This window comes from Tinamus guttatus, unplaced genomic scaffold (genome assembly GCF_059628265.1).
Source record: "Tinamus guttatus ecotype Peru unplaced genomic scaffold, ASM5962826v1 Tinamus_guttatus_pri_ptg000141l, whole genome shotgun sequence".
Lineage (NCBI taxonomy): Eukaryota > Metazoa > Chordata > Aves > Tinamiformes > Tinamidae > Tinamus > Tinamus guttatus.
Window position 1 is genome coordinate 959,303 of NW_028288675.1, and position 23,922 is coordinate 983,224.

General features: G+C 38.8%; 1 protein-coding gene across 1 annotated transcript; it reads left to right on the forward strand.

Annotated features, from left to right (window-relative positions):
* The first annotated feature begins 296 nt into the window (after window positions 1-296).
* Window positions 297-23,829, forward strand: LOC104580769 (heat shock factor protein 2-like). The gene is made up of 11 exons (XM_088521986.1): window positions 297-395; window positions 509-617; window positions 6,123-6,250; window positions 6,883-7,007; window positions 10,288-10,363; window positions 12,016-12,065; window positions 12,751-12,820; window positions 14,381-14,508; window positions 20,935-21,004; window positions 22,149-22,224; window positions 23,493-23,829. The coding sequence occupies exons 1-11, from the start codon at window positions 297-299 to the stop codon at window positions 23,729-23,731; spliced, it is 1,170 nt and encodes a 389-aa protein (XP_088378112.1). The 3' UTR covers window positions 23,732-23,829.
* Window positions 23,830-23,922: the final 93 nt, after the last annotated feature.

A 23,922-nucleotide genomic window follows, 5' to 3' on the forward strand; every position in this document is an offset into this window, starting at 1 on the left:
GCCTGGGGAGGGGGATAACACTAAAGACTTCTTTAAAGAAGGCAATAGGCAACCAAGGAAACCGCAGCAGTTGCCCGCACTTGGGAGCTCGCAGGGACTGCGGGATTCGCCCGCAGGCGAGCACAGAAATGACGACCGCGCCGCCATCTTGGCTAAGGGCAAGGGCCGCGCCTCCCTCGGGGATGGAAGCAGCGGCGGCGGCGGTTCCGCCCGCGCCTGACATGTCTGACTTGCGCGCGCTGACTTCCCCCCGGCACCCATGGCGCGGGCGGCCGCGGGCGCTCCCGTGCGGCGTAATGAGGCCGGGCGGCGGGGCGGTCGTGCCCCAGTTCCTCAGCAAGGTCTGGGCGCTCGTGGAGGATCCGCAGACCGACGAGCTCATCTGCTGGAGCGCAGTGAGTGCGCGGCTCGGGGGAGCGGCGCGGGCCGGTGCCCCGCGCGCCGCGGCCGTTGGCGGCCCCGCGCTGCTGCTCCGTGAGGTGACGAGGCCGTTTTGTCCCCCCACTAGGATGGGCAGAGTTTCAACGTGCTAGATGAGGAGAGCTTCGCCAAGAGGATCCTCCCGAAGCACTTCAAGCACAACAATATGGCGAGCTTCGTGAGGCAGCTCAACTCCTGTAAGTGCCTCTCGCCCCGCGGGGCATCCCAACCCCTCGGGAATGGCAGCAGCGAGAGAAGTCCTAGTTCATTCACTAATTCGTAGCTGAATTAGTTTAGCCAGTTGGGCTTTAAATTTGAGCGTCGGTGTAGGAGTTGAAGCTCCTTGGAGTTGAAACTTTGCGTAGTCTACTCTGAAGATTGTCAGTGTTTTAACACTAGAGAGCATCAGTGTAGGTCAAGAAAGAGCCACTTCCGAAGGTCTGCCGGTAGGGAGGCCGTAACAGGCAATTACAGTACCCAATCATGTCTGTCTTTAGGCTGTGAAGCCTATATTTTCTTATGTCTCAATAAATGCTTGAAAAAATTACAAGGAGCTTTTAAGCGTCTCATTGAGCATCACGAGGGTTTATTGCAAGAGACGCTCTTTTAAGTGTCTCTTGCAATTACCTGGTGTCCATTTTGGGACGTGGAAAAGAATGGCTCTGGGAAGGGTGTATTTCAGTTTTTATTGATTAATTTCCTGTGGTCTTGGAAGAGCATAAAGCGCTCTAAAGAATTACTTTTTTTTTTTTTTTTTTTTTTTAATGGAATGTTATCTAATGTGGCAATAGGAGTCTTCTGAGGCTATCAGTTTACAAAGAAGTCTATACCTACTGCTCTCTCTATATATGTATGTATAATATATAATGGATATTATGGCCTAATACCATAAAGGGCTGTATGTATTCTTGAGTGACTTCTTTAGGTGAAAAGATGTGGCTTGACAAGTAAACTATAATCCAGATGTCCAGATTTAAGTGTGAGGTACATTATCTCTTTGGTGCATTATCTCATTTGCATTAAAACACTGTGTTTTTTTCTCCAATAATGTTGATTTTAAGGTTTCTATAATTGACCAGTTCTGTTGGCAGACCTAGGCAACAGTTGACCTGGAATAGTCCTGTGCCTTTATGAAGTTTACATAGTTACGCTATCTGTGTGTTTCTCTGTTTTCCCAATAACTTCCTCCTGGCTGGCCAGATCCAGTGAAATCTAAAAAGGAATGGAAGCCTCCAAAGTCCTTCAAGTGTCATGATATCTAGTGCCCTGGTGGAAGAATAAGATGCAAGTTGATGGTAGGACACAAGGAAAGAACTCTGTTTCTTAACTTTCAAGGGGGCAGTAAGTCAGTCATCACTGTGAGCAAACTGGTCAGTCCTTCTGCATCTGAGTATAAAGCCAGCTGCAGCACATCTTTCCCCTAAATGAGATGAATAAATAAGGGAAAGAATGAGGTTTGGGGGAGGAATTCTGGCAAAGTAGAGGGGAGAAAGAAAAAAAAACAAGAATTTGCAAAGGATTTTCTAGTAAAATGTCTCATCAAAGGAAGTGCGAATTCTGTTTGCATGTTTGTATTTTAAATGCATCTTGAGAAATGATGAGGAGATGTGAGGCACATTGGTTGGTTTGTATGTTTATGTCCAGCCCAAACAGCTTGGTCACTGCAGTATAATGGATAATCTCAGCTTGAGGATCCACATGAGAAAGATGGTAACCTTGGTGACAGGTTATGGGAGTTATTGAAAGCTTCTTGTAAAGCCCATGACGTTCAGGTTTATGTATATTCAGGCTGTTGAGTATTAATGGGCAGTTTTGGCTGAGAGCAACTTTTAATTACATGTCTTGCAGATACATGGCAAGAGGATCAGTATATGAATCTCACTGTGGTTTATCACTGCTCAGTAACTTGTATACGTTGTTGGTTTCATGCAAACTCAAGCTCATTCTCACTAAGCAAGACTGCAAATCGGGAACCTGTTGCTTATGCTCAATGTAATGTGCTGTCTGCTCCTAAGATTATGAGCTTTAAAAATTTTAGGTATTTTGAATGTCAGGATTTGACACTTTTGATTACCCTCTTTTTATAAAAATAACTCAATCTCCGTGTAAGAGTTTCCTATGTGGGTATACTTGAGGCAGTGAGTGAGGGTAGTGACTTGCATATATTGTTATGGAGTGTGTGTGTTTGTTTTGTTGTTACCTTTTGATCACTTTCAGGAATGTCACTTACCTCAGTCTAGCTGATTATTTCAGTCTTGTGTATGTTTTTGGCTGCTTTCGGCTGCTTTCCTGTCACTTTTGTCTTTACAGCTCTCTGTGTATTCGGGATGGGAGAAGTCAAAAGTATTAGGGTATTGTAAAAGTATATAGGCTTTTTGGTTGGTTGATTTGGTGATAGTGTTGTTTTGCTCTGTTTTTTCTGCTGATGAAGGCTTCTCTGACCAGTGTTTTTTTTCTCATAGAACATTGCCATTGAGTTATTCTGCTTCCAGAAACCACACCACATGATGACAGATGTATTGTGCAGATTTGAATCATATTAAGTGTTCCATTAAATCAAGTGATATTAGGAAATTCAATTCCAAAATATTTCTGAAGAATAATTCATGGTATTAATCACTGAAATGCCAGATTCATTAAGTCTTAAATCATTAAAAGCTTCTAATATATTAAGTTTGTGGCTTATTCTGTAGCTGAAATGTATTTGCCTCCCCTTATGTTTTATTATTATTATTTATAAGATGTCTGCTACAAGTTAGTGGTGTTTACAAGCTCTTGTCTGATGCGGTGCTCTGGTATTTTTAGTGAACATATATTTATATGGCAAATAGGACAAGTTTAGAACATCATTATCTATAGCAGGTCCACAGGGTAAATATGAATCCTGTTTAAAAAGGACATGGCGAAGTTGCCCAGAACATCCTTCTCATATTAACATCTCTTCTAATGTTTGATCCTTATCTTTCATGCCTTCTCTCTTGCTCCATTCTTCTTCCAGTGCTGTTTGCAGTGGAGGAACTTCAGGCACCAGACTTGACTTCCCTGTTGCTTCTCTCTTGATGATGATGGGGTCTGTTAAGGCTTAGTCCCTTAACCGGCTTAGCTCCCCTTGGTGACAGACCCAGCCCTGAGGCTCTTGCTCGCCTGTAGGCAGTTACTGCTGATGAACTGAGAAATGTGAGAGCAAACAAATGGACTTGCTGCACTTTTCCCTGCCCCTGTGCTGCCTGCCAGGAGTGCCAGCACAGCTCCTGGTAGAGCTCTTGGTAGGGCTGTGCAAGGAACTGAGCTGGGGGATTGCTAGAGAGTAGTAATTGCTCTATAGCTGGATTATCTCCACTGAGTGGAATAATGCATTATAAGAATACACTCAAAAAGATAACACAAAATGAAGCTATTGTGGTATGAAGGCTAGAAATACTAAAACAGAACCAAGGTATTTCCAGTGAAATTCCTACAAAAGTATTAACTGATATGCTTACTGGCCTGGACAGTACTTAACACTGTTGGTAACACAACAATATTTTAAAAAGCAGATCTTCAGTTTGGTATTCTGACTCCCCTTTTGGTGTATGGTAGCTCCTCGAACAATGCAAGACTGACAGGATGTCCTAGTATTGACTGCCTTCCCTGCATAGGAAGAAATGTAGCTAAAGTGCCCTGTGGCTTGCTTCTATACCATAATTCTTGCTTGGAGTGGTAAATCATACCAAAAGTAATTATCTAGAATTGGAATATAATGTCAGGAGCATTGAATGCATAGCCTAGTAATTTAGCCTCTGTATTGGAAAGGGAAGAATCCATGTCTCCTTTTAAGAAACAATAGCCAGTCCCAAGAGAAATTTCCTGCACAGAACGTGTCTGTAGTCTCTAAGTAACTCTAAACCGAGGGGTAGGAATGAAAAACTAAACATAATGGCATTTCAAGCCTCTTGGATTGAGTGAACATCTTTTAAAGCAACTAAAATGCACGAGCCCGAAACTGCTCTTATGACTCAAAAGGCTGAAAACTGAGTGTGTTCGTTAAAACGAATGTCAGATAAAGGCCCAAGATACTGCGTTAGCACTATGCCCTTCTGGGTATTTGTGATAATTTGCTGATATGTAGAGCAGCAGGGTGTTCAGAAAGCTGTCTAAACTTAGTAGTGGGTATAAAACATGAATGAAAATACAAAATTTACTCAATTTTGTAAATGGCTAAGGCTAAGTCTTAATGCTTAATACTTTGCTTTTCAAACAATTTCTTAAAGTTTATTTTTTTTTGCCACATCTTCCATACTTGTTAGCCTTAAGGCAGCCATTTAATCAACTTTTTTTTTTTTTGAGTTGTGTTTTCTTTTTCTATTTAAGCTCATGCCTGCTGAGATCTGGGATTTTGGAATTTGTAAGAGTTTATCCCCACAAACCTAAAAATACATTTGATCTTCTAAGTTGTTGCTGTCAGATCTGCTGTAGGTTAATCATAATCGGCCTGATTCTGTTTTCCAGTAGAGTATCTTACAGCATAGCAACAGTAGATGATTAGAAGAAAATGCTGGATTAACCTTTCCAGCTTCAGCACAAACCCAACAATATTAGTTTGATATATTCAAAAGTTAATTCTTAAGAACAAAACATTTCTATAGTTAGATAACTGCTTATCTTTTTTTTTTTCTTTTTTTTTTCCTAGAAAAAAATCCTAATTTAGAGTATGACATACCTACTGTCTATTTGATCAATGCACTGTAGGGCACTTTACATCTTTTGAAGTTTAGCTTATGAATTCTCTGACTTTCTAAATCTTTTTTGTTGCTTTTATTCTTGTATTTCTTTTCCCTTTCTGAAGATGGTAACTTTGATCACTCACCAGAGTTTCCTTCTACTTCAGCTCTTCTGCCTAGTTTCTCTGCTGGTTAGAGTGAAATTGAGAAGCATCACTATGAATGTGTAAGTTATTAATCAGCCCAGCAAAGTTTTTGATAAATTTATTCCAAGAACTTGCTGAATATTCTTCATTGTTATGCTTTTAAAGTTTTCATAAACACAATTCCATATTATTTTTGTTACTTAAGCTCTTCCAGTTTTGACAGAGTACTATAGTCATGCATTCCTCTTTCACACAACTTCTTTTCCAGTTACAGCTTTCTGTGACCAAATTTATCACTCTGTAACTTGTTGCTCTGCTACCTTGAGCTGCTGTGCTCTTTGGTTGCCTCAGAATCTGTTCTGACTTTACAGTTTATTTTCCCTTTGCTTGTAGGTTTTGGTTTTTGAGATTTTTGGAATTTGATTTGTTTCTGGTTTTGGTAAGAAAATTATTTTGTAAGTATTGAATTGCTTATTTAAAATAACTTTACGTAATAGATTACATTTATAGTAGTTTTGCAACGGTATTAAGGTATATAGTGCAATTTGCTCCATCTGGGAAATCCGTGCTGAAGCAAGCTGAGAATATTGCCTGACATTTGGATGGCTTATTGTTTGTTTGGTTTGGCTTTTTATGGACTTTAGTTTAAAGGACTTGTCCCCTTTCGGGCAAAAAGTTCATTGTTTATTTTCTCCCTAACAGCTGTGATTGTCTGTGTCCACGTCTGAATTTTTGGATGAGCATTCTGTTGTTCTTGGTTTTGCAACTCTTAATGTTTTGTTTATCATTTTTTGGACACAAGGAGATGTTGTGTAATTAAAACTTTGCTGTTTTGTGTGTGTGTTTTTCCTTCTAGATGGCTTTCATAAAGTTATGCAATATGATTCAGGCTCAGCTAAGCAAGAGCGACATGGTTCTGGCAAATATCAGCATCCCTTTTTCAGAAAAGGCCAAGAAGAGTTGCTGACAAAGATAAAAAGGAAAGTAAGTAACTTTAATATCTACCAGTAGTATCCTGAGTTTACTCATTAATTTTGATTTTTTTCTTCCATACTGTCTTAGGAAAACACACATACAGTTCACAGATATAGGTAGGTTCTAGTCTTGGGCTCTTGGTTAGTAATATTCATCTTGTAAAGTTATGGGAAGCCCTTACAAAGTGTTGCTGAAAAAACACTCTTTAGTGCTGGTACTATGAAGGTATTCTGATTGCCATATAAATATGCTGTATAATCCAGCTTCTGTGTTTGCATTGCGATACAAGAAAACTTTTCATGGCAAACAGCCTAATAGAGTCTCTTCAGTTAAAAATGTCCTAATACTGAAAAGGTACAAGTGATTCTGAAATGCTGGCGATTTGTGCAAAATCTAATGTGTGTCTTAAGAGCTATATGAAAAGTGCTTTTGTTTTAGAATTTAAACCTGATATCCTAGTTAGCCTGAATGTTATGCTTGTCGTGCTCCTTAAAACATATAGGAAAAATAGAGGTTCCTTTCCTAGGTATGAACCTTCTGATAACCTGAGAAGAAAGCTAGATTAAATTGAGTTTTATTAATTCTTTTTTTCTTCTCTTTGACATGGCTTTTGTTCAGTGCCCTTATCTTGGTTGTTACAGGTGCCTTTACCCCGTATAGAAAATGGTAAGATTGATCCAGAGGAGATCCACAAGATGTTAGCAATTATCCATCATGTGCAAGGAAAACAGCATGTCATGGATTCCGTGCTTGAATCACTAAAAAGGTATGTTGAATCTTTCTTATAGAATAAGAAAGATTCTAGATAGAATATATAATATAAAATATATAATTATATAATTATATAATATTATAGATTATAATATATAATAATACATATTATATAATTACTGTAATACATAATACATATACTATATACAATACTATACATATACAATACTATAATACATATTATATAATTAATATAGAATATCTGCCAGGATTCTGAGCTTTTTTTTTTTTTTTTTTTTTTTGCCACACCATCATCCTCAGTAGGAAAAGTCTTGTTTGGGTTCTGCTAGGAAATAGTCATCCCAATGTTTCTTTGGATTGTGGAAAACATTAGGAGACTTTACCTCTCAGTTGCTTTAGATAACTGAATTAAGCTGACCACTGAATGGGGTCGGCAGCCTGCTACGTGCTGCACTCCCTGTGTTCTGCCATTGCATCTGTTGTGTGGAGCAGTACTGCTTTTTTAATAATGTGGAACCACATTTCTGAACAATGTAGGATCCCATCAGGCAATAATTAGATTTCATGTTATTTCTATGCTATTTTAAATAATATATCTGGTATGTTAGCATTCAGCTGAGAGCTCCTGCAGGTCCTTTTCTTTCTGTAAAGAGAAGCTAGGCAATTTTCTGTTTAAGAATTAAAGTAAGATTTCGGTCAAATTGGGGGACACTAGTCTGAAAATTAGATATTTTAAATCTAGTTGCCTCCTCCTAGAACGAGGTAAGTCTCCCTCTGAGCATGCATGGCTTGCTGACTGTATACAGAATGTAGAGTACAGTATAGAGAACTTAGAATTGTACGTTGAGTTTTTAGATGCCTATAGCTGGCTGGAATATATTCTGCCTGGAGTGGCTTGTGCTTTTTGGAGAGTTACTCAATTATACCTGGTTGTCACGGAGTGGTGGTGGGGGGTGAGTGACACAATGCACTTCACTCGTGGGAAAGAAATAGGAATAGGTTTTATTGGTAATGACAATGGTTTCACGAGATTCTATGGCAAGATCACTTATTAGTTACTGCATGGAGGTTCAAGATACACACAGAATTATCAAGGACACCCTCCCGTTGGGTCACGAGGTTCAGACTGGACCCCCTTGCTTTCCAAACTCCTTCTGAGAGGAGTCTGGGTGCGGCTGGATCCAGTCCTAGTCCCAGACCTGGTCAACGGTTTATGTCTAAGGGATTTGTGCACAGTTACAAAGTAAGGTTTACAAACTCAGAAGGAGAAAGGCGCGCTATAGGCACTTACCACGAATCTGTAGTGGGAAGGATCTCTTAACCTCGAGGAGTATCCTTGAGAGGCGTCCCTGCTCAAGGGGAGATCCCAGCGTGCAGCCCGCTGCCATGCAAGGAGAGCTCAATGGGCTCTTGGGCTGTCTCACTATTTGTGGGATAAGATGATTGACTGATAGTCATTCTTTCAATTCAGAAATGACTGTTGACTGATGTACTCACAGTTAGCCTTATCTCTCCATCAGGATAGAACCATCAGGACTGTTATTGATGGTTGATGTCTGGGTGGGGGAAGAAATCAGGGAGGCAACTACCAGGATCAGATAATGTGGTAGTTAACACCTGAACAGGGCTACATGTGAGAAGTCAGGATGAGCTGGGGAAGGAGCATATCTGTCACACTGGTGTACAACTGAATCATGTGAACGTGTTTCTTGAGCCAAGATTTAACTCTTGGGTTGTAAAAGAAAGCAGGAAAACTTAAAAAGGCTGATATGTTCTTGTGCAATTGGAGGCTTCTCCGAGCCTTTTTTCTGAGACAACTCTTAAAAGTTGAAAATACGGGAGGCAGCTGAAGGCTGATACCTCACTGCCTTTTAAGGACTTTTGAATACTTTTCTGAAGGACCTTTAGAGCTAATTTAGAAATGATTAGCTTGGACTTTGGGAAACTTTCTCTTCAGATAGAGTAACCTCTCTTTCCATCTGTTCAAAATGAATCGTTGATTTCATTCCCGCATAAGGGAACACAGCTCCTGTAACAGAGGAATTCCTTTTAAGAAGTACTACTGTCATAATCTTAAGTTCTTCCTTTCCTGTTCCCTACTTTGAATTTCCTCTTGCTACCTTTTCCTTAGTGTTGCATTGCAAACTTTAATTGTGTAAATAGGATGGGATGTTTCTTGTTGTTTTGGCATAGCTTTCTCTGTCCCTCATCACATTTTGATGATGTAACAGTCTTGAAAAACTATATGCCACCATGAAGATTGTTCACGGTATACAGCTTAATATCCTCATATCCTCATCTTGTCAGCCCTTTCCAAACATGAGACAGTGCTTGTGGGGAGAGGTAATATCTTTTATTAGACTGACTTAAAATAATGGGAGAAGGTGTTGAACAAGCTTTCAGGCACCCAGTGACCTCAGATGACTTATGGTGTGCAGGCGTGCATCAGTTCTTTTTTCCAGCTATATTAGGTAGCCTAATATAAGGTATTACCTCCCCTTACAAACACGGCCTGACTTTGAGTGTTGTGATCCGAGGCTTTTACCAAAGCTGACAGATGCACTACCCAGTCTGCAGTTTCCATTTCCACCAGTCTCGTTCCTCACACGCGCTTCCTCTTGTCAGGTTCAAGGACCTGTCATCAAGGTGTGATGAAATTGTCCTTTTCTTAAACTGGACTCAGTTCATTGTCTAATTAATCTGAGTTGAATGGAAATTTTCACTTGAATTTTGCTGGCACTTTTTCATCTTTCTACATTACTTTAGCACATTAATAAATGAGATCTAGGATAGTTATTCTGGGAACCTAAAGGCCATCCAAGCTTTGCAAATAAGTAGTACATGCCTATCAGTGGTGAATGCTTCAGACATATTTGTTTCTTTACTTTGAAATAACTTTGTCTTCACAAGCAACAGAAAAGCTCAGTGGGGTGAACTTCATTCTTGCCTTTCTGTTACCTAGATACTGGCAGCCTGTTTCTGATGCTTGCTTTGTATGGGATTTGTGTCCCACTTAAGATAAATAGCTAGACTGGAGAGCAGATTAACTGGTAAGGTGTTAGGGTGAGTCAGAAATGGTGCTTTAGCTTGTCATCTTTTATCCCAAAGCTCTCCATTTTCATGAAAGTAGTTTTAATTAATTGTGAAAGAAATTTTAAATTACTATCTCGATGAGTTTGTAATTAACAAAACCCCAGTTTCTCCCCACCCTTTTCCTGTTAGTGTTGTTTTTTTTTTTTTTTTTTTTTTCTTTCTTTAGAAAAGAATGTTAAACTTCTTTAAGAGCTACTGAAATATTCCCCTTGAATTTTCAGGGAAAATGAAGCCCTTTGGAAGGAAGTTCTTGATCTTAAACAGAAGCAAATCCAGCATCAACAGCTCTGTGAGGCAGTGAGTAGCCACAGCTGCTGAGTGACTTTAAAACATAAGCCTTTAGGTAGTTGAAAATTGTGTGATTATGTCCACTTTGCTTAATACGTTTGACAATGAGAAGAGTACTGGTGCTACCCTGTAATTGCCAGCTTTATGGACATATAGAAAGTATTCTGATTTAAATAAATGAGAACATCAAGCAGTATTTAAATTACTACTCTGCAGAATATCTTGCTTATAACTGGTTACTGTGAGGAATTTCAGGTGAAATACTTACCTTTTTCTTTCCCATAGAAGAAGATATCTGTAGGAATATGACACATCTATCTAGACAGCTACAACGATGGCAGATTGAGCTAGCTGCCATATAAAGGGAGACTGAAAAGTCCTTGCATTTCCTTTGGCTGGGGAGGAAAAGGCTGAGGGAGAGAATACAATTGATGCTTGTAGAAGCACAGTGGCCATCACCAGACTCAACTAAAACTTTTTTTTTTTTTTTTTTTTTCTCTTCACTGAGTTCTGGCATATAAGCTGGCACTCAGTCCTTTTATCCCTGATTTAATTTAAAATGGATAAAAAGCAGTTCTTCGCAGGAAATAGAGAATTTTTGGAATTTGCTACCACAGGAGGCTGCAGAGGCAGAGTGTCAGCAGGTCCAGAGATGGATGAAACAAACTCCTTCATACCTGGTCCATGAAGGAACACTAAAATGAGCTGCCATGTGCACACTCATATCCCTGCAATGAATCTGAGGTAGATTGAATTGAGCCAAGTGGCAGCCTCGCGTGCTCTCCATAAATAGGCATCTGTTACAGCTGCTGTTGCACAGGCCATCAGCCTGAGCGGTTGTATCATTTCTTATGTACTTGCCAAGTGCTTTCGCTTGGATCACCAGGATGGGTCAGTCAGAATCAAAATTATTCCATCGTGGAGCATCCTGCAGTAGTTAAGCAGGGATGTTTGAACATTAACCAGCCCTGCAGTACAGCTGCTTTGCTAACAATACAATGATTTGTGCTGCTAAGGTGATGGCTTTTTGATATGTAACTTAATTTCTGGCAGTGGTTGGTGACTGAACAGGTTGCTTATAACTATAAGAGCAGAAAACATAGTTATAGTGCCCTGACGTGTTTAAAATTTCAGAAATTGTATTCATATAATTTTCCTGTGTGGAAATACTGCAAACTGTTCTCACGATTATCTGTAAGAGGAAGCCAGATTTCAGTATGCCTGTTGAAATTACTATTCTTATGCAAGTAATTAAGAAAGGGAAAGTACTTGACATCTCCTCTAGCTGCAGAGGAGCTGTTTCTCCAAACACTGCAGGCTTTGTTTCACCTCCAAGAGCCGTAACAGAAGTGTGTTTTGGTTGGTTACCAGTAGTTTATCCTAAGCTTTATTGAATATCAGTAGCTTAGTAACATCTTGAAGGGGGGAGTTGGTTTTTTGTTGTTGTTTGTTTGTTTTATTTGGAAGCTATAATTAATGCCACATAGGGGTCTGAGGTTTGTTTTATGTTTGCTGACAATAACTGAGCTATTACTGGTCTTCATTATGGACAGAAATCTAGCCTGTGGGAAGGATCATTATTTTTTGTTAATTATTGACTGCAAATGGTCTGTTCTCCAGTTCATACCTGCATTTTTTTTTCCCCTTCCTCTCTCCCCTAGAATATTACACTGCAAGGTTATAACCAAAGTATGGGCCTGCTACAAAAACAGTAAGTGAAACAAACTATAAAACTAGCTCTGTTCAGCGTTATAGCTTTGTTTTTTCGCTGATAAAAATACATGCCTCAGTAGCTTCCAGGGAACGACTGACCTGTGCATGGTAGGTTTTTTTGGTTGGTTGGTTTGTTTTTCTTTCACATTAATATGCATTATTAATGCTATTCATTTTAGTTGGGCCAGTCCCAAACTAACCATTTGCGTTTGGGAATGGGGTGAAATAGATATCATAAGGAGCCTGTAAACTCACTATCCTGCCAATACAGGCTAAATAATACTATCCTATCTAATGAAGTTTAGGATTTATTTATGCTCACCAGCAAAACTAGTTCTGCAGTGAAAATGCTCATCCTGTAAAGACTGGAAATCAAAACAAGGCCACTTTATCCTGATTCTAACACAGAATTTTGTGAAGCCAATCTCTTCTTGTATACATGCATTGTAGTTCAAAGATCTTATACCATCACAAGATAAAGACAGACTTTTAGAAAGCTGAAGTTTCAGTTTATCAGGAGAAAACCTAAGTTATTATAAGTATATTAAGTAGCTGTGCTTCTTCTGAAGCTGCTGCTACCTTGTATTTTTCTGTATTAAGAGTTATGTGATTCCTTGTGATTCTTTGATACCTGCCTTGTGAGCAAAGTTAGCATTGCAAACACTTTAAATGATTTATTCTAGGCCCCTTATGATAGATAGCACAGGAAACTACAATCAACAGTCTGATCAAGAACTAGTTGACCAGGGCCAGGTAAACCCATATCTTTAACTCTTCTTTCTTCTCTGAACTCTTCTTTCTTCTCTGCAATAACAACTCCTGTTCAGCACAGGTATTTGCTGTGTCATGGCTGGAGCTATGCTTATCTTTGTTTGAATTTATAGGGTATGTATAGGTGCTATGTGGCATACTAATAAGTACAGTAGGATAACTGCTATGGAGCCAGTACTACACAGTGCTTCCTTAAGGAATTCTTTCTCTACACCCTTACAAACTTTTCTTTTTCCCTTGAGCTCTATTTCTTTTAGTTAAATGTTTGAGCTTGGTAGTCATCATTGCATTGCCAAGTCTTTAAGTAATTTCACTGATGCAAGTGATGTAGCTCTTGCAGTATGTACTTCTCTTATGTTGATAATAAGAAAATCATTCCATATGTGTACTTAGTATGCCTAAGGAATACATGAGGCTGGAAAATATAGAGTAATTTCTGGGATCTCATCCTAAGAGGCACTGAATGCTCTGGCCCTGTCCTGCAGAGTATCAGTGTATCTGTTTGTGTAGTCTTGTGCTTAAAAAAAATGTGTTTGGCTGGATCTATTTAAATGTATTTTACAGGGTCAAAGAATTAATTAGAAAAAAAGGCATATTTACTAAGTCATTTGTCACATATTCTTAGAAGCAGTTTATGGTCAGTCTGAATAGGTGTTTGTGGGAAATCTGTTTATTTTTAAGCATTCAAATTAGAATCATGCAATATCAGCATGATACTTGTTTAGTGTTGAGTACAGAGAACTCGGAAAAGTACTAGAAAAATATTTTGGAAATGACACTAAACTGTTACCATACTAATATCACAGTATGAAATTTGAGGAGTTAACATCTTTTATTAGATTCATGTGGAAAATACTAGTTTTCTGAAAGAAGTGTTGGATTAAATGTTGCTATACTGCTTAAATTTTTACCTAAACCATTAAGGAAGAATGCTGTATATTTTAAGTTTAATCTTTTCTGTAGCAGTTATATGGGGCAATCATTCAGCAAGCAGAGAATGTACCAAAAGAAAATTTGCCTTAAATATTTTGGGGATTATTAATTGGGGTTGTTTATTTCTCTAGTGAATTTTAAAGTGTCTGATCTTGTTTTTTTCATTAGTTTGAAAAGCTTTATTGATAATTGGCACAGTTAAAACTTATAGATTGAAAAGAAACTTGGGAAACTTCTGGGATGAGAGGGCTTTGAGGGGCTATAGGAAAAAAAAATGTGCCAAAGGCAAGGCAGTGGTAAAAGGGGGGGGAGGGGGCGGAGAGGGTCGAAGAATTGTGCCACTGTAGAATCAATCTTGTGTGTAACTGATATTAGACTATTGTCTTCTGCACAAACTGTTTGATTTAGGAGGCTTTTATAAATTTGTTGAATAAGCTGAACTTACTACTTTGTGTGATAAATAAAACCAAAGAGTTTTGTGAATTTGATTTTACATCAAATGAAGACTCCATTATTGTAAATAAAATGGAAGCTTGAAACAGGACAAGGTTTCCCCTTAAGCTCTGAGCAGTTAACAAGGCATTTGTTGTGTTCTGTTGTTTTTTCCAGACCGCAGAAAATCAGTGCAGTAGGACAGGAAGCAGAAGCAAGTGTGAAGCTGCCATCAGTAGCCTTGGAGGAGATCAACGAAGAGTTCAAGCAGACACATCTCGGATGTGTACAAGAGTGGCTGAAAGGTAAGAGCAACGCTTTTTGGTTAAGATGACAACAGCACTGGAACCAACACCTGCCGAAGTGAGGAAAAAGTTCTTCTTGGGAGCTGAGCACTGTTCCCCTTTAGATGGAAGGGAGGGCTTCCCTTTCTACCCCTTCTGCCCCCTTTCACTGCACTTCATTCATCTCCTGCTTGAATTCAGCTCTGACTGAAGTTGTTCGGATTTCATGGTGGTTGGCTCAACATGTTCTAGCTCGTGGTTGTAATCCCGTTAAAAATGGGTGAAGAAGTAGGAGAAAGGAAGAGGGGATGAAGGGCAGGCTCTGGTTAGGAAGGATTATATGTTTTAATGTGGGGAAAAAGAAGATGGGATGGCTGGGGAAGTGGTGCCGTGGGGTCTACTCATGGATTTTGTGAAGGAAAATAGAGGTTCTAGAGAACACACACATGAGGGGCAGGTCATGGTTTTGAAGGGTATGGGCGGGAAGGATGAGAAAATAGGTCCCCTTCCCTTCTGTTTAGAGACTCTTCTGCCTTGCAGACTTTGCACTTTGCCAGCTATCCCTATCCATTTAACAGTGTATGAGTTCAGAAGTGAGTCTTGATTTGTTTTTGTTGGAAGTGGTGCTAAAGCAGAAGCAGAGTGGTGAGGGAAGGGTGTTCCCTGAAGGTAAGTCGCTGTGGTGCCACGGTTACTCTGAAGGAGGAGCAGAGACTTTGTTTTTCAGTTGTTGCTGTTGAATGTGAATGAAGCTCTGCCAAGTAGAAAAACAAAGGCTTCAAAGCACCAGCCTGGGTTCAGTTCTAGTTTGAGGGGGATGTTCTTTTGTTTCAGCTCCTTTTCTAGTTAGAATGCAAATGCAAATTCTTAGTACAACTTCTCTGTTGCATTAAGAACAAATGTTTCATGGCCAATTATGTTGCTAAAATAATTTAATTAGTATTCAACAGTTGTTTATAGTAGAATGAACATAAACATTGTGGACTCTGCAACTTCTCTGAAATACTCATGAAATTTATCTTCTGGAACAAAGACAGACTTTCAGAGTTTCTGTTTGCTGCCTTGAATCAATTGCAGTTCTAGTTCAATAGTACAAGTAAAGTCTAACTCAAACCACTTGTATCTTAAATATGCCTTTCTGTAATGTGGCTAAAGGTTTTTGTGTTTTCATCCTTGATGTAACTTCATATGTTTTATTTAATGCCTGGTCAGCTCACAAGATAAACTGCAGAATGATAATTTACTCATGCTTTTTAGGGTGGATTAAATCTACTGCATTTTCCTCTTTGCTTTCTGGTGGGCTGGGTTAAAAAGCTGTTTATAAAGCATGGAATCAAAGCAGGATACTTGTAACTATTTTACTACAAAAGGCAAAGGACCAGGTTAGATAATAGGAAGACATATGCTGTATTTTTAAACAAGAAAAAACTGTTGCATTGTTACATAAGAACAGAAAGAAACTTAGGAAAATGTAGTGCTTGCCTTCATGTGTGTACTCCTGCAATTGGAGGTGGTTACCTTAACAATAAGAATGAGGATTTCTGTGAAGCTGAGATTGAGAAATTTGCTGTCTACCCTGAAGGACTTTTACCTATCTGCTGCAGAATATGTGAAGCTATCACCGTTTTGTAGACTGGGAGTGAAAATTAAAGGTTCAAATTTGCCCAAGGATGGTGATATCATTAAATTTTAGTTGGTCTTCACCCAGAGCTGTGCTACCATCAGTAGAACAAAACTGCATGGCAATTTGAAGGCTTTCTATTGGTTGAAATACTTAGCTCACGACTGGGAAGACAGTTAACATGGCTCAGAAGATCATTAAACATTTTGAGAAATAATCCAGTAGTAGTTGCTATTTGCAGTTTGGAGGTGTGGAAAGAATTGCTCATTCATTGAGTGTTCACTGTGCATGCTCACAAATGCTACTTTCTTGCACGTACCTTGCATATAAGGAATAAAAGGCTGAAATTAGAATCTTACTTCCAAGAAAATACTTGGCTTGAGTAAATAGCATCCCTCTCTTACTGCTTTTCTCATACATCATCTCTCAAGCTGTATCTGCATGGTATTATTAGTACAGAGGTTAAAACAGAACTTACTGCATGGAAAAATAGTACAACTGAGGTCAGCCCAGGGAAAATAACTTGTACTATGCACAAATCAAAATGTGTTTCACCAGTTATATTTCAACCTCTGTATTGTATGGTTAATAATTTGTTACAAGGAAAAAATATTTAATCGGATATATGCTATCCTGGGATTTATGTAAAGTGAATGAAACTAAATTGTTTGATAAAATTCATATATCTATATATGTGGTGAAGCACATGATGGTCAGAAGTAGCTGACTTAAGTGACCCCTTTTTTCTCCCCATGCCCCAGCACGTGTGAGCCTTTACCAGGGAGCTTTGTTTGATTGGAACGCTTCCAAACACCACTGCTTGCTGTTGCACAGCATATGGCGTGTTAATGCTTGCTTTTTATTTTTAGCATGCCAGGGCTATGTGCTCCTCCCTCCAGCACGAGCTAGCCTTCCTGGTCTGCATTCCTTGCAGTCCGTCTGCCTCCAAATGTTTTTAGAGTACACAGAATCAGTGATGCTAAGATACGGGTATGCTCAGTCATTAACAATAAAAATGAAAAGTAATTTTTGTGCTGTATTTGGCCAGAACACTTCTTGATTTCTTTGCCCTGCTTCACTGCCGTGTTTTGTTGCTCTTATCTTGGTGGTTACTGATACAAAAATACTTATAAATTTACAGTTGTCTGTAGTTTTGAGCAGTGAACCTCTTCAGGATTATCAGTCATACTTGAAAAGTTATGCTTGCTCCAGTAGAACCCTGAATTGAAACTTCTGTTAAGTAACGGAGCCCCAGAGCCTGTCATCCAATAATGAAAAAAGGGGAGAAGGCAGGTGATGGGAAGAACTGGTATCTGTAGCTCCATTTTGTATCACTCCTCTGACATCCTGGCTTGGGAAGCAATCTCTTTTTTAGAGAAAGTTGCAAATAGAATTGGCCAAATGTGCCCAGTGTCTGTCAGCCTGTGACTCTTGCCATCTGTGGTATACATTGCTCTACCTAAAAGATAGGCCTTCATTCTTTTATATAGCCACAAACACGTTTTTTTTGTGAAATAAAAAATTATTTTGCTATCTTTATAAGGTGTGCTTGATTTAACTAAGCAGCTGTAGTTATATGGACATTTGTCAACATTTGTGTCTAATACAGTGTAGAAATGGATTTGAGGTTAGAATTCTGTGTTGAAATCAACATAGACTTAAACTGATAAATGGACATACTGTTCTTGTCAGCAGCTGCTCAAAAAACTTCCGTATGACTGGCCCAAGCCTAGACTCCCTCAAGAAAGAGGTGGGCAGAACTGATGTTGCTTCTGACTTCGCCTGGACCAGCCAAGCAGCTATCATGTCGGATCCCTCTGACACCTCCGTGAGCCTTGTATCCAGGCTTGGATCTTCTTTCTCACAGTGCGCAGGAAAGTAAGTCTTAAAAGTGGTTTGCTTGCTTAGTGTTTGGTGGGCTACCTGGGCATAATGTTCTGCTTCTGACATTCCACTGTTCAAAATTTGATGCAAAAGCATGACCACAGACCTTGATTTGAGTAAGTTCCAACAGTGTCCAACTTAACTTGAATGTTTAAAAGGTTGAGTTGTAATGAAAAGCACGCTCGTTCTATGCTTTAAGTACTAGTGTTGCTCAAAATAACCTTTGTCGGTTGTCTGTAACCTCTACAGCTGTCTTGTCGGTGAATGTGACTCAGAAGCTGAGAGCTCCTGCCACTGACATCCGCTAAATCTGGAGGGCTCAACTGCCAGGCCAGCTGCCTCGGTGGCCTGCAGGCAGGCTGGGGGCTGATGTGCTGCTGTGGTGACTGCAGCCTTTCAGGGAGACTGCTTCATCTTTCAGGGAAATTAAGCTTTGGGGCCTTTGTTTTCTTATACATTGGCATTAAAAACACAGCTTTTTCACAGATAACTAAGCTTACTGTGTGTTTCTAAGAAAATCAGTTTTTAGGGGTACCTCTCAGGGCCATTGTGTGCATATGAAAGCTTTGGCCACTTAGGCAGAAACAGTAAATCTGGTATCTGAGGGGGAGGTGACTTGTAGCATTTGCATGATACAAGAGGTTAGCTGTGTGCAGTCCCCTGAGTCTGAAAGAAGGTGGGTGGCAGCCAGTCAGATCAGTTGAGTAATGAACAAGGTTGAAATTATTGTTCCCCTCAGCAGAGCGGTCTATCAGATCACAGCAAATCTCTTGCAAAACCTCAAGAACTTTTTTCCTTTAAAAAGCTAATGAGACAGAACTCCTTGAATCTGTTTTATTTCTGAGACTGACCCCCTGAGGGATGGCAGACACTTAAGGTGCTCGCTCTCCCTCTGTGGTTGAGGGCTACTCCGTAAAGTGTTCTGCTGAAGTATGTTGTGTGGGGGGAGGTTTGTTCTTTGTTTTGTTTGTGAGTGAACTTGGGAACATCATGTTAGTCAGTTTCACCCTTTGTATACATTTTCATAATAAAGCTGGGTTGTATTTTGACTTTATTCCTTAAGAGTAAAGTTGGTTTCCACTGGAACTGATCTAGCTATCTCTAGGCATCTGTCGCAGTGAAATGGGTCTTTCCTATATATAGAAAATATCCTTTGATTTAGATCAAAGAAGTCTCCCTGTTCTCTTATGGCTTACACAAAAGGTTTAGAGTGATGCGTAGCTCTACCTACAGATTGTCAGAATGGGTCTCAGGCTGTCAGGAGTCCTGCCTGGGGAGCAGGGGGAGAATCTTGCGGGTTGTGCTCCACACTGCTCCTTTGAGGCTCACCTGGCCTCACTTACATGTGTGTGTGCATCTCCACTATACACACACACACACCCCCCTGTATATGTACATATATATATATATACACACATATATACATATAGGTATGTATGCAGACTGTTCAGGTGTTCAATGTTAATGCTTGTGGGCAAGATACTGGTTTGTGCCATCCAGCAGTGCTGTCCTGCAGAAGTCAAACACCTTGTCACAGTCAGGAGACAAAAGACTTTACAGTAAACAGCTACATGGCCATCCTGGGCAAAAGCTGGTTAAAGTCTGTTTGTCTGATCTGTAGCACTCCCTGCCTTTGGATCTTTGAAAAGAGAATTTTGCAGTGGTCACCTAGAAACTCTGTACACAAGAGATTGGTTTCCTTCCCCCTCTGCTTGTCCAGGTTGCAATATCTTGATTTACCCTGGCTTATATATTGCTGTTGAGCGCCAAGTTGTAGATAAAGTTTTCCAGAGAAAGTCCACAGATCTAACAGCAAGTTACTGTAAATTTAAAATGAAAAAAAGACTTTTATTTTAGATCTGTAGACAGAAGAACATCGCTTGCTTGTGTTTCATTGCCGTTACCATGGCTATATCTGAGTCCGTTTGTCTTTCTCTCTCTTTCTTTTTTTTTTTTTTTTCAGGAGTTGTGTAGAATTAAAACAATTGCACAAACTGTGCTTTTTTTTTTGGCAAAAAGGAAGAGGAAGACCAGTTTTGTTTTTGCGTCTTTTTTTTTTTTTTTTTTTCTTTTGGTCTTCTGCAATATTCTTAGAGCCTTAAACAGAATTACTTAGATGCATGAAAGTAGTAGTTTAGGACTAAACCCTACCTGTGTAATTGTCCTCTTAAAGATATAGCTTATTTTACAGCAGAAACGGGAAGAAAGTTCAACTGCTTTTGAAGATTTTGATGCCAGCAGAATTAGCGTGTTGGGCTAAATCGCGTGAAAAGAAACTAATCTGCACAATGAAGATATTAAACCTGAGGTCACTTTAAGTTAGGATGAGAACAATCTAAACTGTATAAATGTAAAGTGTTTACATGTTTGCTAAACATATTTAAAAAAAAAGTTTAAAATCGCTAACAAGTTAAAGAATATCTTGTCAAAGGTAATTTTAGAAAAGGCAGAGAAACTGGCAAACCAAAAGGTCAGAAAATCTTGAATTGTCAATAGTCTTTAAATAAAGAGACAACTTATGGTTTGGGGTGGATCTGTTAAAAGGTAATTTTTTTCTGACCTTGAAACATGTAATTTCCCTGGAAATGATAGTGGGAGAAGCATGCAAGAAAGCTAGAGCAAGGCTGCTGGGGGGGGGAAAAAAAAAAGCAATGGCCAGTGCATTTCTTCACACCCCTTTGGGTGGACCTCACACACATGGCTGAAGGCATTTTAAGATGAGGCAAGGATGTGCTCTAAAGTAAGTATCTCAGTTTTCCACAACACATAAGATGTTTTATAACACCAGTAGAAGAGTTGCTCTGTATTTGAGTTTAATTTCTATATTTGTCTTTAATATTGGGGGGAGCAGAAATCTGGACAAAACTGTTCTAAACTTCTTTATGATGGAAATTATGCAACATAAGTATCGCTTATGTTCAAGTTCATATTTTTTTTTCCAGAATACATTCATCAGAGACAGACTGGATACTCGAACATCGGAATAGAAGTTACGAAAATCAAGAACATCTAGTAAGAAAAACAATACTGTTTCTGCTACATTCCGTTTGTTTATAAAAAGGGATTTATTATAACCTAAGCCTATATTGCTTCTAATACTTTATTTCTTTTTGCTTACATTAATTTTGTTTTAGTAGTTGTCTGTGCTGATTGGGAAAAATACCAGACATTTAGAAAATTGTTTATCCCCTGCTTTGTCCTATGATTTTACAGTAGCAAGACCAAGAAATGTCTGTTGTCTTGTTGCACCCTGGATCTGCTCACAAAGCTATCACAGGGAGGAGAGGATCAGAGCAGTTTGCCTGACTCTCTTGTTCTGCTCGAGCTATTGTGCTTCCTATCTGTTCACTTCCTCTCCTAGACCATTCTCTGAGTTGGCGTTTGCATTCGAATGGTGAACTGAATTATAGAACTGAACTATGTTACACCTGAGCTAATTTCTTACCTGCTGAAGATAATGATGTACCACAGTTACTGTAACGCTCTGGAAGAGGGAGCTCAGTAGGGAAGGAGTAGAGGGGATTGGATAAGGTAGTAATGGTTTTCATAGCCTTTATCACTAAGGCTTATTTCTCACCCTGAGTGGAGGACCTTCATGGTCGCTGCAGAAACAAAAGAAACCATAATCTCATATTTGTCATGTCCCTCATGATGGTAACTCTAGGATCTGATTTCAGTTCTTGCCTAGAGGATAGGAGAGGAAGAAGTGATACATTGCCACAACTGTGGAGTCCAAATGCTTTGTCTTTATTTGATACCTATGTCTGCAAAATGTAGTAAACTACTAGATGCTGGGTTTTGTCTTGTTTTTCTAACATATACTTGGAGCATAATGGCCAGTATGAGTGTGGGTGTTGTTGTGTTTTTTTTTTTTTTTTTTTTTTTTTGCTAAACAAAGGTGACGACGGCTGCAGTGGCAGTTGCAGCATAGATAGTGTTTCAGTCTCCACCTGCGCATTGAATTGTGGTGTGTGGTTGCTATGGCAGCACTTTTAATCAAACTGGGAAGGAGAAGAGAGGAAAAAATAAAAAAGAACTGTGAGAACCCCAGCAATTCGTGACTTTCTGTAGTATATCTTATAATTACATGTGTGCATGTATTTGGCTCACATTTTTAGATGTCAAACCTTTTTCCCTCATTAATGAAAACATACAGGAATCTGAACAAGCAACAGACCGGAATGGATTAGACACAGAATTAGAAGATTGCAGCTCTGCCTGTTCAGATTCAGGTAAAAGTCTTAGGCTGAGATTAACCAGTCTCAGTTGGCCTATTTTCAGTTGTGGGTTTTCTTGTTGTCTTTTCCTGTACAAAAAGATGTAAAAGAATTGTTAAATAACTATTAGCATGCAGGAAAAAAACATGCCATGAAAGTTTCCTTAAACACAGAGGTCACATTTCCCCAGTCCTGGAAATCATATCTTTGAATTAGTGTTCTGAAGAGATGGAAAATGTAACATAGTGTAGCTTATTTTTGAGAATATATTTATTATTGTTAATTTTGCCTGTTTAAATATATGATTAAAACTGCTTTTTGCTACTTTTTAGAGATAAAAGTAAATCAATGCCAGGGCTATTTTTCTATGGAAAAAAAGCTTACCCATGTTCAGGGGTTTGAGAACTCTTTTGTAGTTGGCAAAACAGTTACTTTGTGGAAGTCCTAAAGTTTGGAGCTTGACATAACATTAAATTCAGGCCTTTGAATAACTTAATCGTTGATGTAGCGTGTGTTTGCTAAGCTAGCTTCAGGTTAGATAAAAGCTGCTCTTTGTGCTTCGAGAGCCCTTTGTTGCCATAATGATTATAAATGCTGATCATAATGTTATAAGTACTTATGGATCTTACTTACCGGGAAAAAAAACTTGAAAAACAGTTTCCATTAACAGAACTTAACCATGTTGAGTTAATCTTTCTTTTTGGAATAAAACAGTGTTTGGATGGCCAAATGAGCATATATACTTTTTTTTTTTTTTTTTTAAATAGTAAGAACTTTTTTTTCAGTAAATGCTCTAAAACTTTTTCCTTTTTTAATGGCTTTGAACTTTTAAAACTATATTTTTTTAAGAAACTTTGACTGGTCTTTTAGTTTGTTGAAAACATGCCTTTTTGAAATATATTTTTTTCCTTGTAGTAAAAGCAAAATAGACTTTTGAGGCTATACAGAAAATTTCAATGGAGTGTAAAATGTTTCTGTTATTTTTCTAATCGAGAAATGTCTAAAACAAGTCTTTCTCACACCGAAGCAAATGAGAAGTTATTATTGATTCTGTGTCAGTTCTATGTATGTGTATCATGAAGGATTTGAAATAAATATGAAGGAATGTAGGTCAAATAGAACTTTTTATAGTTATAGCTTAATTTTATATAGTTATAGTTTATATATAGTTATAGTTTAATTTTAAAACTTACTGTGCAGTCTTTATTTCATCACTATCAGGTATCTTGACTGCTGACAGTGACCTCTTTTTTTTTTTTTTTTTTTTTAACTCCCTTTAAAAGGGCATGTTGAGAAGAGAAGAAAAGTGAATCACTCTGGAATCCAGAAAACTGAGCAGTGCTTCAATCAGATACATGACGACAGCATGAAACTAACTAAAAGAATATTGGCTTTGGAAGAAAATTCTCTTCGGAAGCTCTCTGAAATTTCATCCACCTTGTCTGCTCTAGCCAGTTACATCATGAACACAGAGAAATCTCAAAGGCTGCCCCAAGCTCAAGGAGAGTCAACTGACAGCTAAGCCTCTTAGGGACAAATTAAGGTGATCCTAATATGTGCACAGTTTGGACTCCTAGAAAGGATCAGTCTTTTAGATATTTTAACTCTAAATACTCTTTTTTTCTTTTTTTCTTTTTTTGTTAGCAGATATTCTTCAAACTTTACTGAAGTGCTGTGTACAGTGTTTGTTACCATAATCATTCCAGGGTGCTT

Excerpts from the sequence above, each read along its gene's own strand:
- LOC104580769 (XM_088521986.1), top strand. The coding sequence starts at position 297 with ATGAGGCCGGGCGGCGGGGCGGTCGTGCCCCAGTTCCTCAGCAAGGTC. Across the intron at positions 21,005-22,148 it reads ACGAAAATCAAGAACATCTA|GAATCTGAACAAGCAACAGA; the intron begins GTAAGAAAAACA and ends GAAAACATACAG. Across the intron at positions 22,225-23,492 it reads CTCTGCCTGTTCAGATTCAG|GGCATGTTGAGAAGAGAAGA; the intron begins GTAAAAGTCTTA and ends TCCCTTTAAAAG.